Here is a 14,087-nt window from a genome sequence, read left to right as displayed (position 1 = left end):
TAAATGTAGGGCCACTCAGTTAAGCCCTTCAAATGGCAGACAGCTATACGTACGATGTTATGATGTCCCTAAGAAAATGTGAGACGCCTCCTTATCTGCACAATATTGACGTAAGCATCAAATGAAATTCCCTATAGACCACGGGCATACCACAATTATTTATTATGATAATATACGGGCAATATTATTAAGGCAACAGTGAACACAACATTCCTCCAAAGATAAAATAATCCGAAGCACCTCTAGAATAAGCTGCTAACTAGAGGATAAGGTGGATCGAGGAGGAGAATATAAGATAACCCAATCCCCACTTCACCCTTAATTATTCCAACCAAAGATAAACTAGAGAAAATACCAAACCGAGCCAAACTCTTATTCGAAGCGTACCGTGCATACCTAGGCATGTAAGACTGACTCTTTAAAGTTCATCGTGGTCACGGTGTGAGCGAGCATCAGGAATAGTGTGATCATGAACGTCAAGACCACGATTTTTGCGAGGCAAGATGCTACGCAAAGAGGGCCAATGGGAACTGATTTTCTTCACGCCACCAATGATGTAGTCATCTGTGGTGGCGGGAGCAAAGTTGATGAGGGCGTAGGAATCTCCTTTGAATAGGTACGCCTCATTATACCTGTGCGAAGCAAACGCTGCATCGATTCCACTTTCAAAGATGGTGTTTTTCAAACTAGGAAAGCCTTGAGTGATGAGACGGATGGCGATGAGGTGGGAATCAGAACCGTAGTTTATGAGAGCATACTGGTTGCCTTTGAAGAGGTAAGCTTCATAACTTGTCGTTGACTCAAACGCGGCGTCTACGCCGCTTTCGAACACCGTCCTTTTGAAGAAGGGGAACATCGCAGCGATGGTCATCGGGCCTTTGCTTATCTTGTCATTGGTGGTGCCCGGTGTGTAGCTTATCTGTGCACAGAGATTCATAGAGAAGACGAACGCTTCAGACCCATCATGTGACCCAAAAGCACAGTCTATTCCATATTCTGCAAATGCTGCGTCCGTGAGGGTTGGAAACCCATTGCAGATAAGAAGCGGTCCATTCACCACCCAGTCGCCTGTCGTACCTGGAGCATAGTTCACTCGCACGTACTCGTTCTTCATGAATAGATAGGCTTCACTTTGACGAGACGAACGGAATGCAGCATTGATGTAGCTCTTAAAGTCAGCCACTTTGCCAGCGTACCACTCGGCGGAGTTAGGGTCGGTGGACGCCTCTCGTTTGTCTCGCTGAGGTCGGTAGACGTTAATGACTAGATTCGCCGCCGTACCATTTTCAGCCCGGTAATCAAACACTGGCCTCCGAATGTTGAGCAACCTCGATGGATGCGATTGTGGATTGAAGCGCCCATTTACTTTTATTGTGTTATCCACTCTCGCCGCTCTTGTAAACCTGCATGCATGCATCGCACAGGAAGCCCAGTCTCAATTTTGATCACTTTGCTTGTCTCACCAATATATTAAACTTATCTAAATTAAGAAAACAATTTGTACGTAGTCAATTAAAATGGATACGAAGAAATAATATTATCGCATGCGTGGGGTCACGACCTCCCGTCAACTGTAAGCCTGAAGAGTTGGGCAGAGCGAATGTACTGAGGGGCGATGCCAGCAACAAAGCAGACCTCGTCTTGGGAAGGGTATCGGTAACGATCACCAAGAGTCTCGGCCACCCAAATGCCGCCGGGAGCAAATATCTCATATCGATATACTTCTCTCGGTGGATCCCCGGGCTGGAGGCTGGGATGCCAAGCGCTGCTAAGCGTGGTGCTAACGAAGGCATAGTTTGCGGGCCGCGTGGAATCAAGAGGCCTACCGCCATGATGGACGTAGCGATCCAGATCGTAATAGACCTCGTCGGGAGTGCCTTGTTGACGCCTTGCTTGGAATCCATTCTCAAAGACCTGCTGATAGGGGGTAACATCCCAGCGAAAGACATGGCGGACGATGTCTTCTTCTCCGCTGCTGCTTCTGTACTCGATGTCAGGCAGAGGGGGATACGCAATACGGCAGTTAAAGTAGTAAACAGTTTCTACCAAAAATTGAGCTGCACGCTCGTCGGTTTCATTGACAGGTTGAGGGAAGTTTGCTGCACATCCTCTCCATAGTGAATTTGGCGTGATCGACATTTTCTTCTCTCACCTGTAAATTGATCTAAACGTGATATATATCATTGCCGACATCAATCCTTTTCAGTTGAATCAATGAAAATGCGCTCATTATTCATGCATGCATGGCAACAAACATCGATCCTCAAAAATACCCGAGTGTTATTATACGGATCATGCATGGCAAAACTCATACAAGGTGATCAGTTTAATTAAGACACAAATAGCTATATAGGTACCTGCACTGCATATTTTTTTCTAGGAATTAATCATTCAAATTACTAGGATAACACGAAAGCAAAAACAAACATAATGGCAAATCCATCTAGAGGTTAAGAGATCATCAGAAATTACTAGCCAGCACAACGAAAACCTTAACACAGGCTGAGCGCATGTTCCCAGAAAGCCCCTATTAATAAATCAGAACATAAACTAATTAAGACCAGAATCTCAGAAACGTTAGCAGGCTCCAACCCCCCCCCTTTTTCTTTACAGAATCTCTCAGAATCATGCAAATTTTCAAAATGTGCTTACCTTCCATTGAGAGAGAAAAACCGAAAATGAAAATTGTCCGACCTATTAATGCGATCTTGATCTATTGGCAATTGATGTGTACGGCCTTGGCCGGTCATTGAATTGCAACTTGACTAACAACAATGTAATGTGCCTTTTTTGCAGGAGTGGTGGGTGCCATGGGGAGTACCAATGCAGCGGGCTAGGTGCTAATTCGACGGGGAGGATCCATTGGACTCGTCCGTTAACCGTTGAGGAGGCCCAACCTTTTCGGGGCACCTACTACATCTACATGAATTCCTGGTTATTGGGCCCACCATTAGATTAGCGTTTTGAGCTTCAACAGTGATGTTGGGCCACTCAGTTAAGCCATTCAAATAGCAGAGAGCAATACGTACGATGTTATGATTCCCTAAGAAAATGTAAGAGGCTTCCTTATGTGCACAATATTGATGTAAGCATCAAATGAAATTCTCCATAGACCACAGGCATACCACAATTATTTATTATGATAATATACGAACAATAATAGTATGGCAACAGTGAACACAACATTCATCCAAAGATAAAATAATCCGAAGCACCTCTAGCATAAGCTACTAACTATAGGATAAGGTGGTTCGAGGAGGAGAACATAAGATAACCCAATCCCCACTACACCCTTAATTATTCCAACCAAAGACTGAAAGACAAACTAGAGAAAATACCAAACCGAGCCAAACTCTTATTCGAAGCGTACCATGCATATATACTTGGGCATGTAAGGTTCACTCTTTAAAGTTCATCGTGGTCACGGTCGGGATCAGGTTTAGTGTGATGATGAACATCAAGACCACGATTTTTGCGAGGCAAGATGCTACGTAAAGAGGGCCAATTGGGAAGGATTTTCTTCACGCCACCAATGATGTAGTCATCTGTGGTGCCGGGAGCAAAGTTGATGAGTGCATAGGAATCTCCTTTGAATAGATACGCCTCATCAGTCCTGTGCGAAGCAAACGCTGCTTCGATTCCACTTTCAAAGATGGTGCCTTTCAAACTAGCAAACCCTTGAGTGATGAGACGGATGGCGATGAGATGGGGATCAGAACCGTAGTTTATAAGAGCATACTGGTTGCCTTTGAAGAGGTAAGCTTCATATCTTGTCGTTGCCTCAAACGCGGCGTCTACGCCGCTTTCAAACACCGTCCCTTTGAAGAAGGGAAACATCGCAGCGATGGTCATCGGGCCTTTGATTATCTTGTCATCTGTGGTGCCCGGTGCGTAGTTTATCTGCGCACAGAGATTCGCAGAGAAGATGAACGCTTCATCCCCATAATGAGACCCAAAGGCACAGTCTATTCCATGTTCTCCAAAGGCTGTGTCTGTGAGGGATGGATACCCATCGCAGATAAGAAGCGGTCCATTCACCACCCTGTCGTCTGTCGTGCCCGGAGCATAGTTCATTAGCACATACTCGTTCTTCATGAATATATAGGCTTCATTTTTATGAGACGAACGGAATGCAGCATTTATGTAGCTCTCAAAGTCAGCCACGTCGCCAGCATACCAATCGGTGGGGCCATCAGAGTCGATGGACACCTCTCGTTTCTCTCGCGGAGCCTGAGGTCGGTAAATGCTGATGATTAGATTCGCCCTCGTACCATTTTCAGCCTGGTAATCAAATATTGGCCTCCGAATGTTGAGCAACCTTGATGGATGCGATTGCGGATTGAAGTACCCATTTACTCTAATTCTGTTATCTACTCTCGCCGCTCTTGTAAACCTGCATGCATCGCACAAACCAGTGTCGTAACGCAAGGTCTCAATTTTCACTTAGCAATATATATATATATATATATATATATATATATATATATATATATATATATATATTTAAACTTATCTAAACAAAAAAAAAGAAAAAAATCCTGTAGTCAATTAAATTAGATTGGATACACGAAGAAATATTGAAGTTCGATCTGATGTGTGGGGTCACCTCCCGTCACGTGTAAGCCTGAAGAGTTGGGCAGACCGAATGTATTGGGGGGCGATGCCAGCAACAAAGGTGACCTCCTCTTGGGAACTGAATCCATAACGATCACCAAGAGTCTCCGCAACCCAAATGCCACCGGGAGCATATATCTCATATCGATATACTTCTCTCGGTGGATCCCCGGGCTGGAGGCTAGGATGCCAAGTGCTGCTAAGCGTGGTGCTAACGAAGGCATGGGTGGCGGGCCGCCTGGAATCAAGAGGCCTACCGCCATGATGGATGTAGTGATCCAGATTGTAATAGACCTCGTCCGGAGTGTCTTCTTGACGCCTTGCTTGGAATCCATTCTGAAAGACCTCCTGATAGGGGGTAAGATCCCAGCGAAAGACATGGCGGACGATGTCTTCTTCTCTGCTGCTGCTTCTGTACTCGATGTCAGGCAGAGGGGGAGTTGCAAGACGGCAATTGAAGTCGTAAACAGTTTCTACCAAAAATTGAGCTGCACGCTCGTCGTCTTCATCGACAGGTTGGGGGAAGTTTGCTGCACATCCTCTCCATGGTGAATTCGGCGGGATCGACATTTTCTTTTCTCCCCTATAAATTAATTTAAACGTGCTATTATTGCCAACATTTCTTTTCAGTTTAATCAATGGAAATGCGCTCATTATTCATGCATGGCAGCAAACATCGATCACCAAAAATCCGAGTGTTATTACTGATCATGGCAAACTCATACAAGGTCAGTTTAAGACACAAATAGCTATAGGTACGTACCTGCGCTGCATATTTTTTCTTGGAATTAATCATTCATATTGCTGGGATAACACGAAAGCAAAACAAACATAATTGCAAATCCATCTAGAGATTAAGAGATTTTTAGAACTTACTATCCAGCACAACGAAAACCTAAACACAGGCTGAGCGCATGTTCCCAGAAAGCCCTTATTGATAATTAAGGACATAAATTAACTAATACCAGAACAGACTCTTGCACTAGAATTGCATATCACCATATATAAGATATTGCACCTAGTGTTGGGCCAAACATCATACTAAAACCATGCTATGATCTTGCATATCCAATTATGTAACATGATAAAACTTCAACCCAGAGTCAACACAGGAGCTTAAAACTAACATCAACACGAGACAAAAACATAAAACTACACCACCTTAATCCGAATAAAACCCAACAAACTTTGATGATCAATGAAAGGAGGGGCCTCTAGGATAGAATCGGTAGACTGAGACTTGTCTTGACAAGATGAGGGAACCTGAGGGACGAGGGGGGTATATATAGTGGTTAAGCCTTATCCACACAAACCACATGGACGTCGCGAGACAAGATTTTCGAGGGTCGGCATATCAGCAAGCATACAGAGGGAAATGTGCAAAACGTGTGGAGGAGGAGACAGATCGAGAAAGTGGTCCTCTGCGGTGGAATAAATGTGTGAAATAAATGAGATATTCGAAAGGTACAGAAAAATCCACAAAAAAATGTCTACAAATTGGGCCCCCTCGAAAAGGACTTCTTGTATTCCTCCTCACGTATAAACGGATTTTTTTTTAATATTTTTTTATTTCATATTTTCAAAACTATCCCCTCCCTCAATTTTTTTTCAAAACTACCACCCATCTCGAAATCACCGATTCACGAACACCTTAACACTGGGATGCCCGAAGGAGAAAAAATCACCGGCTGCACCAACGATTTCAGAGACTGCTGGCTCAATCGAGGATTTCTTTTCATTTTTTTTTTTTGGTAGGGGCAGACGAAGGGGGAGGAGGTGGGGTTTGGGGGTCGGCAGGGGGTGGCACGAGCAGAAGAGATGGGGGTGGCAGGGGTTGTGGGGGGTGAGGATACACGATCGGAGACGGCATGGATAGCACAGAGTATCGGGGAGGGGGATGTGCGGCCTGAGGAAGGCGGAGGGGGTTGCGCAGGATGGGGGTGTGCAACCAGAGGCGACACGAGCGGCATGGGGGGCCGGGCGTAGAGGCGGGTCGGTCGGGGGTTTAGGAGGGAAGGAAGGGAGGAACGAAAGGAAAAAAAAAAGAAAAAAAATTAATTTTAAAAATAAAAAATATTAATTTTAAAATAAAATTTAAAATTCTAAGAAAATTTCAATTAAAAAAATAATTTTAATCTTTTTAATAATAAAAAAATAATATTAATTTTTAAAATAAATTTTTAAATAATAAGAAGATATTAATGTTTAAAAATAAGAAAATATTAATTTTAAAATAAATTTTAAATATTAACAAAATTTTAATTTTAAAAAATAATCTGAATTACATTAGATTGGATAATTAGTAATTAAATATTATTATTTTATTAATAAAAAATATTATTGTATGATTAATAAAAATATTAATTTTATTTAGTGATAAATTTGCAATGAGTCGACCTTTCAAATGACGACTTTTTGAAAAAATATTTTTTTATATTTTATTTATTTATTTATATTTTTATTAATAAATAATTTTTTTAAAAATAATTTAAAAAATAATCTTTAAATAATAATTTAAAAAATATTTTATTTATTTATATTCTTTATTTTATTCTTTTCGATTTCTTTCTTCTCCTCCCGCAGCTCCACGCCGAGCACACACCGTCACCCTCTTGACGTAAATTAGAAAGTTGATTCAGAACCATGGTTGCCATTGTACCTTGATGACGTCAAATTATTATTAATCAAATTATAATAACTTATTATTAATCAAATTGCTGGTTTGATACTGCTTCAATATTATTTTTTGGTTCTATACCAATGCCCCTCTTAGTTGCAGCTAAAGCAAACATTTTTCTGATAAAAGGTGAGATAATTGGATCAGATTATAAGTTTCTCTTGTTGGTATAGCCGTCGAGGCATCTCCGACTTTTTCTTAAAGTATCTGAACCAATGGCAACCATTTTTTCTGTTGGTAGCTTGAGAAAAAAAAATGTAAGACCTGAAAATCTGATACTTTGAATGGAAATATTGTATTCACATTATATCCATTTTAAAAATATTATATTCACAACAAATACTTTATATTTTTATTTTTTTTTAGATTTTAAAGATACGACATAGCTTTTATAATTAAGTTACTGTCGTATTTTTTTTTCATGCATCAAAATCTGTAAGCAGGTACCCTGCGTAGTCTTCAAAAAAATTATGATTTCTATTTTCAAAAACTTCAAAATATTCTTAATTTTTTTGTGTAGGTTCTTGATTTGACTGGTAAGTGAGATTTTAAATTTTATAGGAATTTGAAACCATTTGACTCCCACAAACTCATCTGGAAGACATTACACGTCTTGACTATCTGCATCAAAATTTATAAATAGGTACCTTGCACAGTCCTCATAAAAACTACGATTTCTATTTTTAAAGACTTTAAAAAATTTTTAAATTTTTTGTATAGATTTTTTGCTTTCCTTGTAAGTGGGGTTTTAAATTTCATAGAAATCTGAAACCATTTGACTCCCGAACATCCATCTAAAAAAATCTTACACATCTTGACTTCTATATCTGAAAATAGAACGGTATCAAACCATCAATTTGATTAATAATAGATTATTATTATTTGATTAATAATAATTTGACGTCGTCAAAATAAAGCGACAACCATGGTTCTAAGTCAATTTTTTAATATGCGCCAAGGGGATGGCAGTGCGTGCTCGAAGGAGAAGAAAAAAATTAAAAAAATAAAATAAAAAATAAATATAAATAAATAACTAAAATATATTTTTTAAAAAATATTTTTTACAATTATTTTTTTAAAAATTATTTATTAATAAAAAAATATAAATAAATAAATAAAATATAAAAAATATTTTTTTTTCAAAAAGCCATCCGACTCACTACAAATATTTTAAAAATATAAATAAATAAATATTTATTATTTTTATTTAAATTTATTATTATTTAAATATTTTATTATAAATATATATATATATATATATTTCTTCTTTTTCTTTTTCTTTTTTCCCCTTGTTTACTCCCTTCCCTTCCTCTCACCCTCTCGACCGACCCGCCTCACCCCCCCGACCCTCGGCCCCTGCGTCGCCCCCGATCAGGCACGCCCACTCCTCGCAACCCCTCCTGCCCTCCCCCGACTGCGCTCCACCCTCCAACACCTCCCACCACCCATGTCGTCTCAGACCGTATACCCCCACCTCCCGCAACCTCCGCCGCCCCCCATCTCCCCCACCCATCCCACCCCACCATCGGCCCCGAGCTATCGCCCGCCAACCCTTAAATCCTCCCCCCTCCCTCTCGAAGAGAAATCATCGGTTGATTTTTGAAATCGTCGGTGCAATCGATGGTTTCTCCTCCCTCAGCTATCTCAGCGCCAAAATGAACCGGCGATTTCGTGGTAGATGATGGTTTTGGAAATAAGTTGGAGGAGAGAGTGATTTTAGAAATATGAAATAAAAAAAATATTAAAAAAACCCTGAACGGGTGGTGGATGCGGCTTTTGGGCAGAGAGACGAGGGGAGATCAGGGGAGACAGCGGAGAGAGAAGAGACAGACACGAGAGTTATGTGGCGCGTTATCTACCGTGGGATTTGGCGTTGTCGCTTGGTCCTGGCCCCAGTAATTTTTACACCAGTCTTCGAGCTCTGTGGAGGCCTCCGAATTATATGCACCATATGAAATTGGACCATATTAAATCTCACAGTAGATAACACGTCACGCTATCTCTTGTGTTTCATCAATTTTCGATTGCGTTCTATTCACCGTACATATATTTCAGCATTTGCCCTGATTCACTTGCACTCGGACATGCAATAATTTCTCCCGAGGGAGCTATGGCACAGATACGCGTACGCATGCCAAAAAAGTCCTGTCCTCCTAAAATTTTCCCATTAGAATTTTGAATCCAACCTCCATCGTGTATCATGACAGATAGAGACCGACTTGACGAGCATTGAATCCAACCTCCATCGTGTATCATGACAGATAGAGACCGACTTGACGAGCATTGAATCCAACCTCCATCGTGTATCACGACAGATAAAGACCGACTTGACGAGCATTGACCGCACCAACAATACTAACGTAAGTGCACATATGCGTGTGCTAACAGTATTCCTTTTTTTGGTAAAAGCAACAGCATTCTTTTCGATGGGAAGAAGGCAGAGATCTAATTGTAGAAATTTATATGCTCCTTGAGATTTCTGTTGAGAAGGATACGGACACAGAAATCACACCCCTATTATTGGGATTCCTTTTGAATTTCTAGAGACGTCCGCACGGCATCAAAAAACATAAACAGTTTTCTAAAAATATAAAAAAGTTATTAGATAAAATTAGGCTACAATAAATATGATAAATTTATAAAAATTTGTATAGATGCATATCTAATTTTACATTAATTATTTATTAAAAATATTTTATATATTTATATAGAATCAAAAAATTTAAATAATATTTTAAACTAATTTTATTTAGATAAAATTATAAATTGTGATGAATAATTTTTGAATCAATTTAGTTTATAATCTATATAGATTAGGAGGTATTACAGTATAAATTTTTAATTAAATTATATCTATGCTTTAGAATTTTGAATCCAACCTCCGTCGAGTGTCACGACAGATAAAGGTCGTCTTGACGGGCATTGATTGCACCAAGAATCTGAAAGTAGGGGCTTGTACGTGCTAACGGTATTCTCTTTGGTGGGAAGAAGGTGAAGATGTGGCATTAAATGTTTATAAAAAACCACACCAACATTATTGAGATTTCTACGGGAAAGGAGACGAAGATGTGACACAGAAACTACACCCCCATTCTTAAGATTCCTTTTGGATTTCTAGAGGTGTCCGCATAGCATCAATAACCATGTATAGTTTTATAAAATAATAAAAAAATTATTAGATGGAATTAGCAACAACAAATACATTGAATTTACAGGGACTCACATAGATGTATATCTAATTTTAAATTAGTTATTCATTAAAATACCTTATATATTTATATAGAATCAAAAAATTTAAATAATATTTTTTATTAATTTTTTAAAATAAAATTATAAATTATAACAAATGATACCAAAATCGATCTATCTCATAATCTATATATATTAAAAAAAATTATAACATATATTCTTAATTAAATTATTCTTATATATTAAAATTGTGAGTCCATCCTTCACCAGGTGTCGCGACAGATAAATGATATCTTAGACGAGCATTGCACCAAGAATGCGAACGTAGGAGCAGTATTCTCTGTGATGGGAAGAAGATGGCAAAGATGTGGCATTAAATGTTTGTAGAAAACTACACCCTCACCGTTGAGATTTCTATTGGGGAGAAGGAGGCGAAGACGTGACATAGACACCACACCCCCATTATCTAGATTCCTCTTGGATATCCAGAGGCATCGAGAAGGAGACGAAGATGTGACATAGACACCACACCCCCATTATTTGAGATTCCTCTTGGATATGGAGGGGCATCAGCACAGCATCAAGAAACACGTGCAGTTTTATAAAAAAAAAAAAGGAAAAAAAAAGAAAAAAAAAAGAAAAAAAAGAAGAAGATAAAATTAACCTACAATAAATATAGTTGATTTATAAGTACCATATATATATATATCTGTGTGTGTGCGCGCGCGCATGTGCATCATTAATTATTTGTTAGAAATATCTTATATATTTATATAGAATTAAAAAATTTAAATAATATTTTTTAGTTGAGATCATAGATTATGACAAATGATATCAGAGCCGATCCAATCCATAGTCTATATAAACTACGAAATATCGTAGCATGAGTTAATTAGGCTTAGCTACCAACCGATCATGGCATTTACCATTAGATTAGCATAGATTTGGACCCTCAGCGTGGCAGAGATGTCAAGACTTAAACTAAGGAGTATATGAGGATTTGTATAGATGTGTATTTAGTCTTTTATCAGTTATTAATTGAAAATATTTTGAATATTTATCAGAATCAAGAAATTCAAATAATATCTTCTAGCTAGTCTTTTAAATAAGATCCTATGTTGTGATATGACTAAATCAATGAAATAATGGTTAAGCATATATATTGAGATAATTGCAGCTATCGTGATATTTTTCATTAGCCTAACAAAAAAATTCTTATTAAAAACTTGACTTCTATAATGTCATATCTTTGATTCTGCTATCAAGTGGGCTCCCATTATATTTTATCTCTTTTTCTTTTTTGTGTACATATTTTACTCTTTTTTGATGAACTCTTTCTCCATGTAACTTCTTTTTATTAACTCAATGAAATCTAAATGTGCCCCATCATCTTTTCTTTTTTCTAGATAAATTATAGAAATACTTTCTTAATTTTAGCCTAATTTTATCTATATCTTCTTAACTTTTAAAAATATCAAACTAGTCCTTCAAATTTTAAAGATATTCTAAAATGATCCTACCATTTATCGCTGTTAAAGAAATGATATCATATGGCCATCACATGATATCGTTATTTTATAAAAGTAACTAAACTATTATTATTTCCATCTCCTTCCACGTTTTCGACTACTCCTCCGTCACCGACGTTTCTCCTTCCTCCTCCTTCCCCATCAACTCCTTTCTCTTCACTCCTTTCTCCTCCTTATTATTCTCCTCCTACATGCTCATCTATGAGCCCTCCCCTCGATAGTAGCTTCCTTCACCTCCACCCATTTCTCATCAACAACTCTTTCTTCGTCCTCATTTACTTCTCCTCCTCTCCATCCTTCAAGTTTGCCTGTGAGCCCTCTGCCACCACGATGGTTCCCTCTATCTCCTCCCAGTCCTTGCTGATAACTACCTCTCCTTTCTTCCTCATCTATTTTTCCTCCTCATCCTCCTCCAAGCTCACTCATGAGCTCTCTCCCTCCATGCATCTCCACCCCTTCTCACTAGCAACACCTCCTCCCCCTTCCCTTCTTTTCCATCCCCTTCTCCTCCCACTACAAGAAAAAAAGTTATTAGCAACGGCTCTGTTGCCATCGCTAATAATATTACAGCCATCGCTAATAAGCCGTTGAGAAAAACTCTGGCCCTTAAGAAGCTTATTGGCGATGGCAACAGAGCCATCGCTAATTAGGTTATTAGAGATGGGATTTAGTGACAGTAGTCTATTGCTAAAAATTTTTTCGAGATTCAAAATTAAGAAATTATACCTTTAGTGATGGTATTTTTCATTGCTAAAGTTATCGTAATAATCGTATATTTTTTAAAAAAATATTTTTAGCGATTATATTTATTAAAATATATTATAATTTAATTAACAAGTAATTATATTTACAGATATTATACTAACTAACAATTAACTATGACCATCATAAATAAAAAATTAATATTATATATTAAATTAAAATTAAATTTTACCAATAATACTGCTCAAATTTCAAATATAATATATCAAAACTAAAAAAAATCAATAGAGATCGTCCTCTTCCTCCTACTCCTGCTTCGGTGCGTCCTCTACAGCAACAGATGGATGAGAGTCAAATATTTCAATATTCTGTAATAAAAAAAATAAAATATTATTAATAACTTTAAAACTAAATTAATTGAAACTATAAAACTATTATAATTAATACGTCTCAAGTCTAATCCTTTATAGAAGGATATATTTTAATATATTACTCTAATTTTTAAATAGATTATTCTTACATATTTCATACAATGATACGGAGCTATAGACACCTCCAGCCTGTACTCCATCGGATGATTAAGTTGAATTTTGACCCTCTAGATACTTTCTTCCTCTTGTTTGAAGCTTAAACTGGCATTCATGGATATATTTCGATATACTCCTTCAATTCTCGAATAAATTATTTCTACATATTTTATTCGATGATACAAAGCTATAGACATCTTTGACCCATCCATCAAATAGTTAGATTGAAGTTCGACCCCCTAGTACCCCTTCCTCCCGCCTCAAACCTAAATCGATATGGAGGGATATATTTTGATATACTCCTTCGATTCTCGAATGGATTGTTCCTATATGTCTCATTCGATGATGCGGATGTATCTATATCTTCATCCCATCCATCGGATTGGAAGATTGACTTTTGACCCCCATATCTCCTTCCTCCGACTTAAGCCTAACTATGTGAAGCTTCTAAATATAAAAAATTAAAGCAAGTAAAAAAATTTATTAATACTACTTGACTTATCTGCTATGATAGCTATGACAACAAGCTCAACTGATCACGTAGATATGGATCTCGGAGAATCTCAACCACCATATTACGGACGGCATCTTGGAAGCTTTGAGGTCGCTGGCAAAGAAGCCTCTGCACGACCTCTTCGACATGTGCATCGCCCTACGTCTAGGTCATAGAGGTATGAAAGAAGGACATCAAAGATCAGCAAGCTGCTGGAGGATCGAAGCTATGTCCGAATCCTATGACCCGATTTCTAGTAATCGCTTCGATCGTCCTGAGCCATCCCTCGAGGTCAAGGAGGGACTCAGAGGATGGGTCCTCACTATGCTGTGCTACAACTTATTCCACGTAATTCT

At 38.2% G+C, this 14,087-nt stretch overlaps 3 protein-coding genes across 3 annotated transcripts; all 3 read right to left on the bottom strand.

Annotated features, from left to right (window-relative positions):
* Positions 1 to 418: 418 nt before the first annotated feature.
* On the bottom strand, positions 419 to 1,417 carry LOC140857560 (albumin-2-like). The gene has a single exon (XM_073256739.1). The coding sequence runs from the start codon at positions 1,415 to 1,417 to the stop codon at positions 419 to 421; it is 999 nt and encodes a 332-aa protein (XP_073112840.1).
* A 137-nt stretch (positions 1,418 to 1,554) lies between these two features.
* Positions 1,555 to 2,139, bottom strand: LOC105037735 (uncharacterized). The gene has a single exon (XM_010913365.3). It carries the CDS (start codon positions 2,137 to 2,139, stop codon positions 1,555 to 1,557), a length of 585 nt encoding a protein of 194 aa, XP_010911667.2.
* Positions 2,140 to 3,111: 972 nt separating this feature from the next.
* LOC140854676 (uncharacterized) lies at positions 3,112 to 5,955 on the bottom strand. The gene is made up of 3 exons (XM_073250652.1): positions 5,776 to 5,955; positions 4,607 to 5,197; positions 3,112 to 4,393 (listed from the first exon to the last, which is right to left on the bottom strand). The coding sequence occupies exons 2-3, from the start codon at positions 5,182 to 5,184 to the stop codon at positions 3,406 to 3,408; spliced, it is 1,566 nt and encodes a 521-aa protein (XP_073106753.1). The 5' UTR covers positions 5,185 to 5,197; positions 5,776 to 5,955; the 3' UTR covers positions 3,112 to 3,405.
* Between the last annotated feature and the right edge of the window lie 8,132 nt (positions 5,956 to 14,087).

This window comes from Elaeis guineensis, chromosome 1 (assembly GCF_000442705.2).
Source record: "Elaeis guineensis isolate ETL-2024a chromosome 1, EG11, whole genome shotgun sequence".
NCBI classification, from domain to species: domain Eukaryota; kingdom Viridiplantae; phylum Streptophyta; class Magnoliopsida; order Arecales; family Arecaceae; genus Elaeis; species Elaeis guineensis.
This window is presented reverse-complemented; position numbering and strand designations above follow the sequence as displayed.

Bases quoted from the DNA above. Each gene is read 5' to 3' on its own strand.
- LOC140857560 (XM_073256739.1), bottom strand. From the start codon at position 1,417: ATGCATGCATGCAGGTTTACAAGAGCGGCGAGAGTGGATAACACAATA.
- LOC105037735 (XM_010913365.3), bottom strand. From the start codon at position 2,139: ATGTCGATCACGCCAAATTCACTATGGAGAGGATGTGCAGCAAACTTC.
- LOC140854676 (XM_073250652.1), bottom strand. From the start codon at position 5,184: ATGTCGATCCCGCCGAATTCACCATGGAGAGGATGTGCAGCAAACTTC. The intron at 4,394-4,606 runs GTGACCCCACAC...CGATGCATGCAG, and splicing joins AGGCTTACACGTGACGGGAG to GTTTACAAGAGCGGCGAGAG.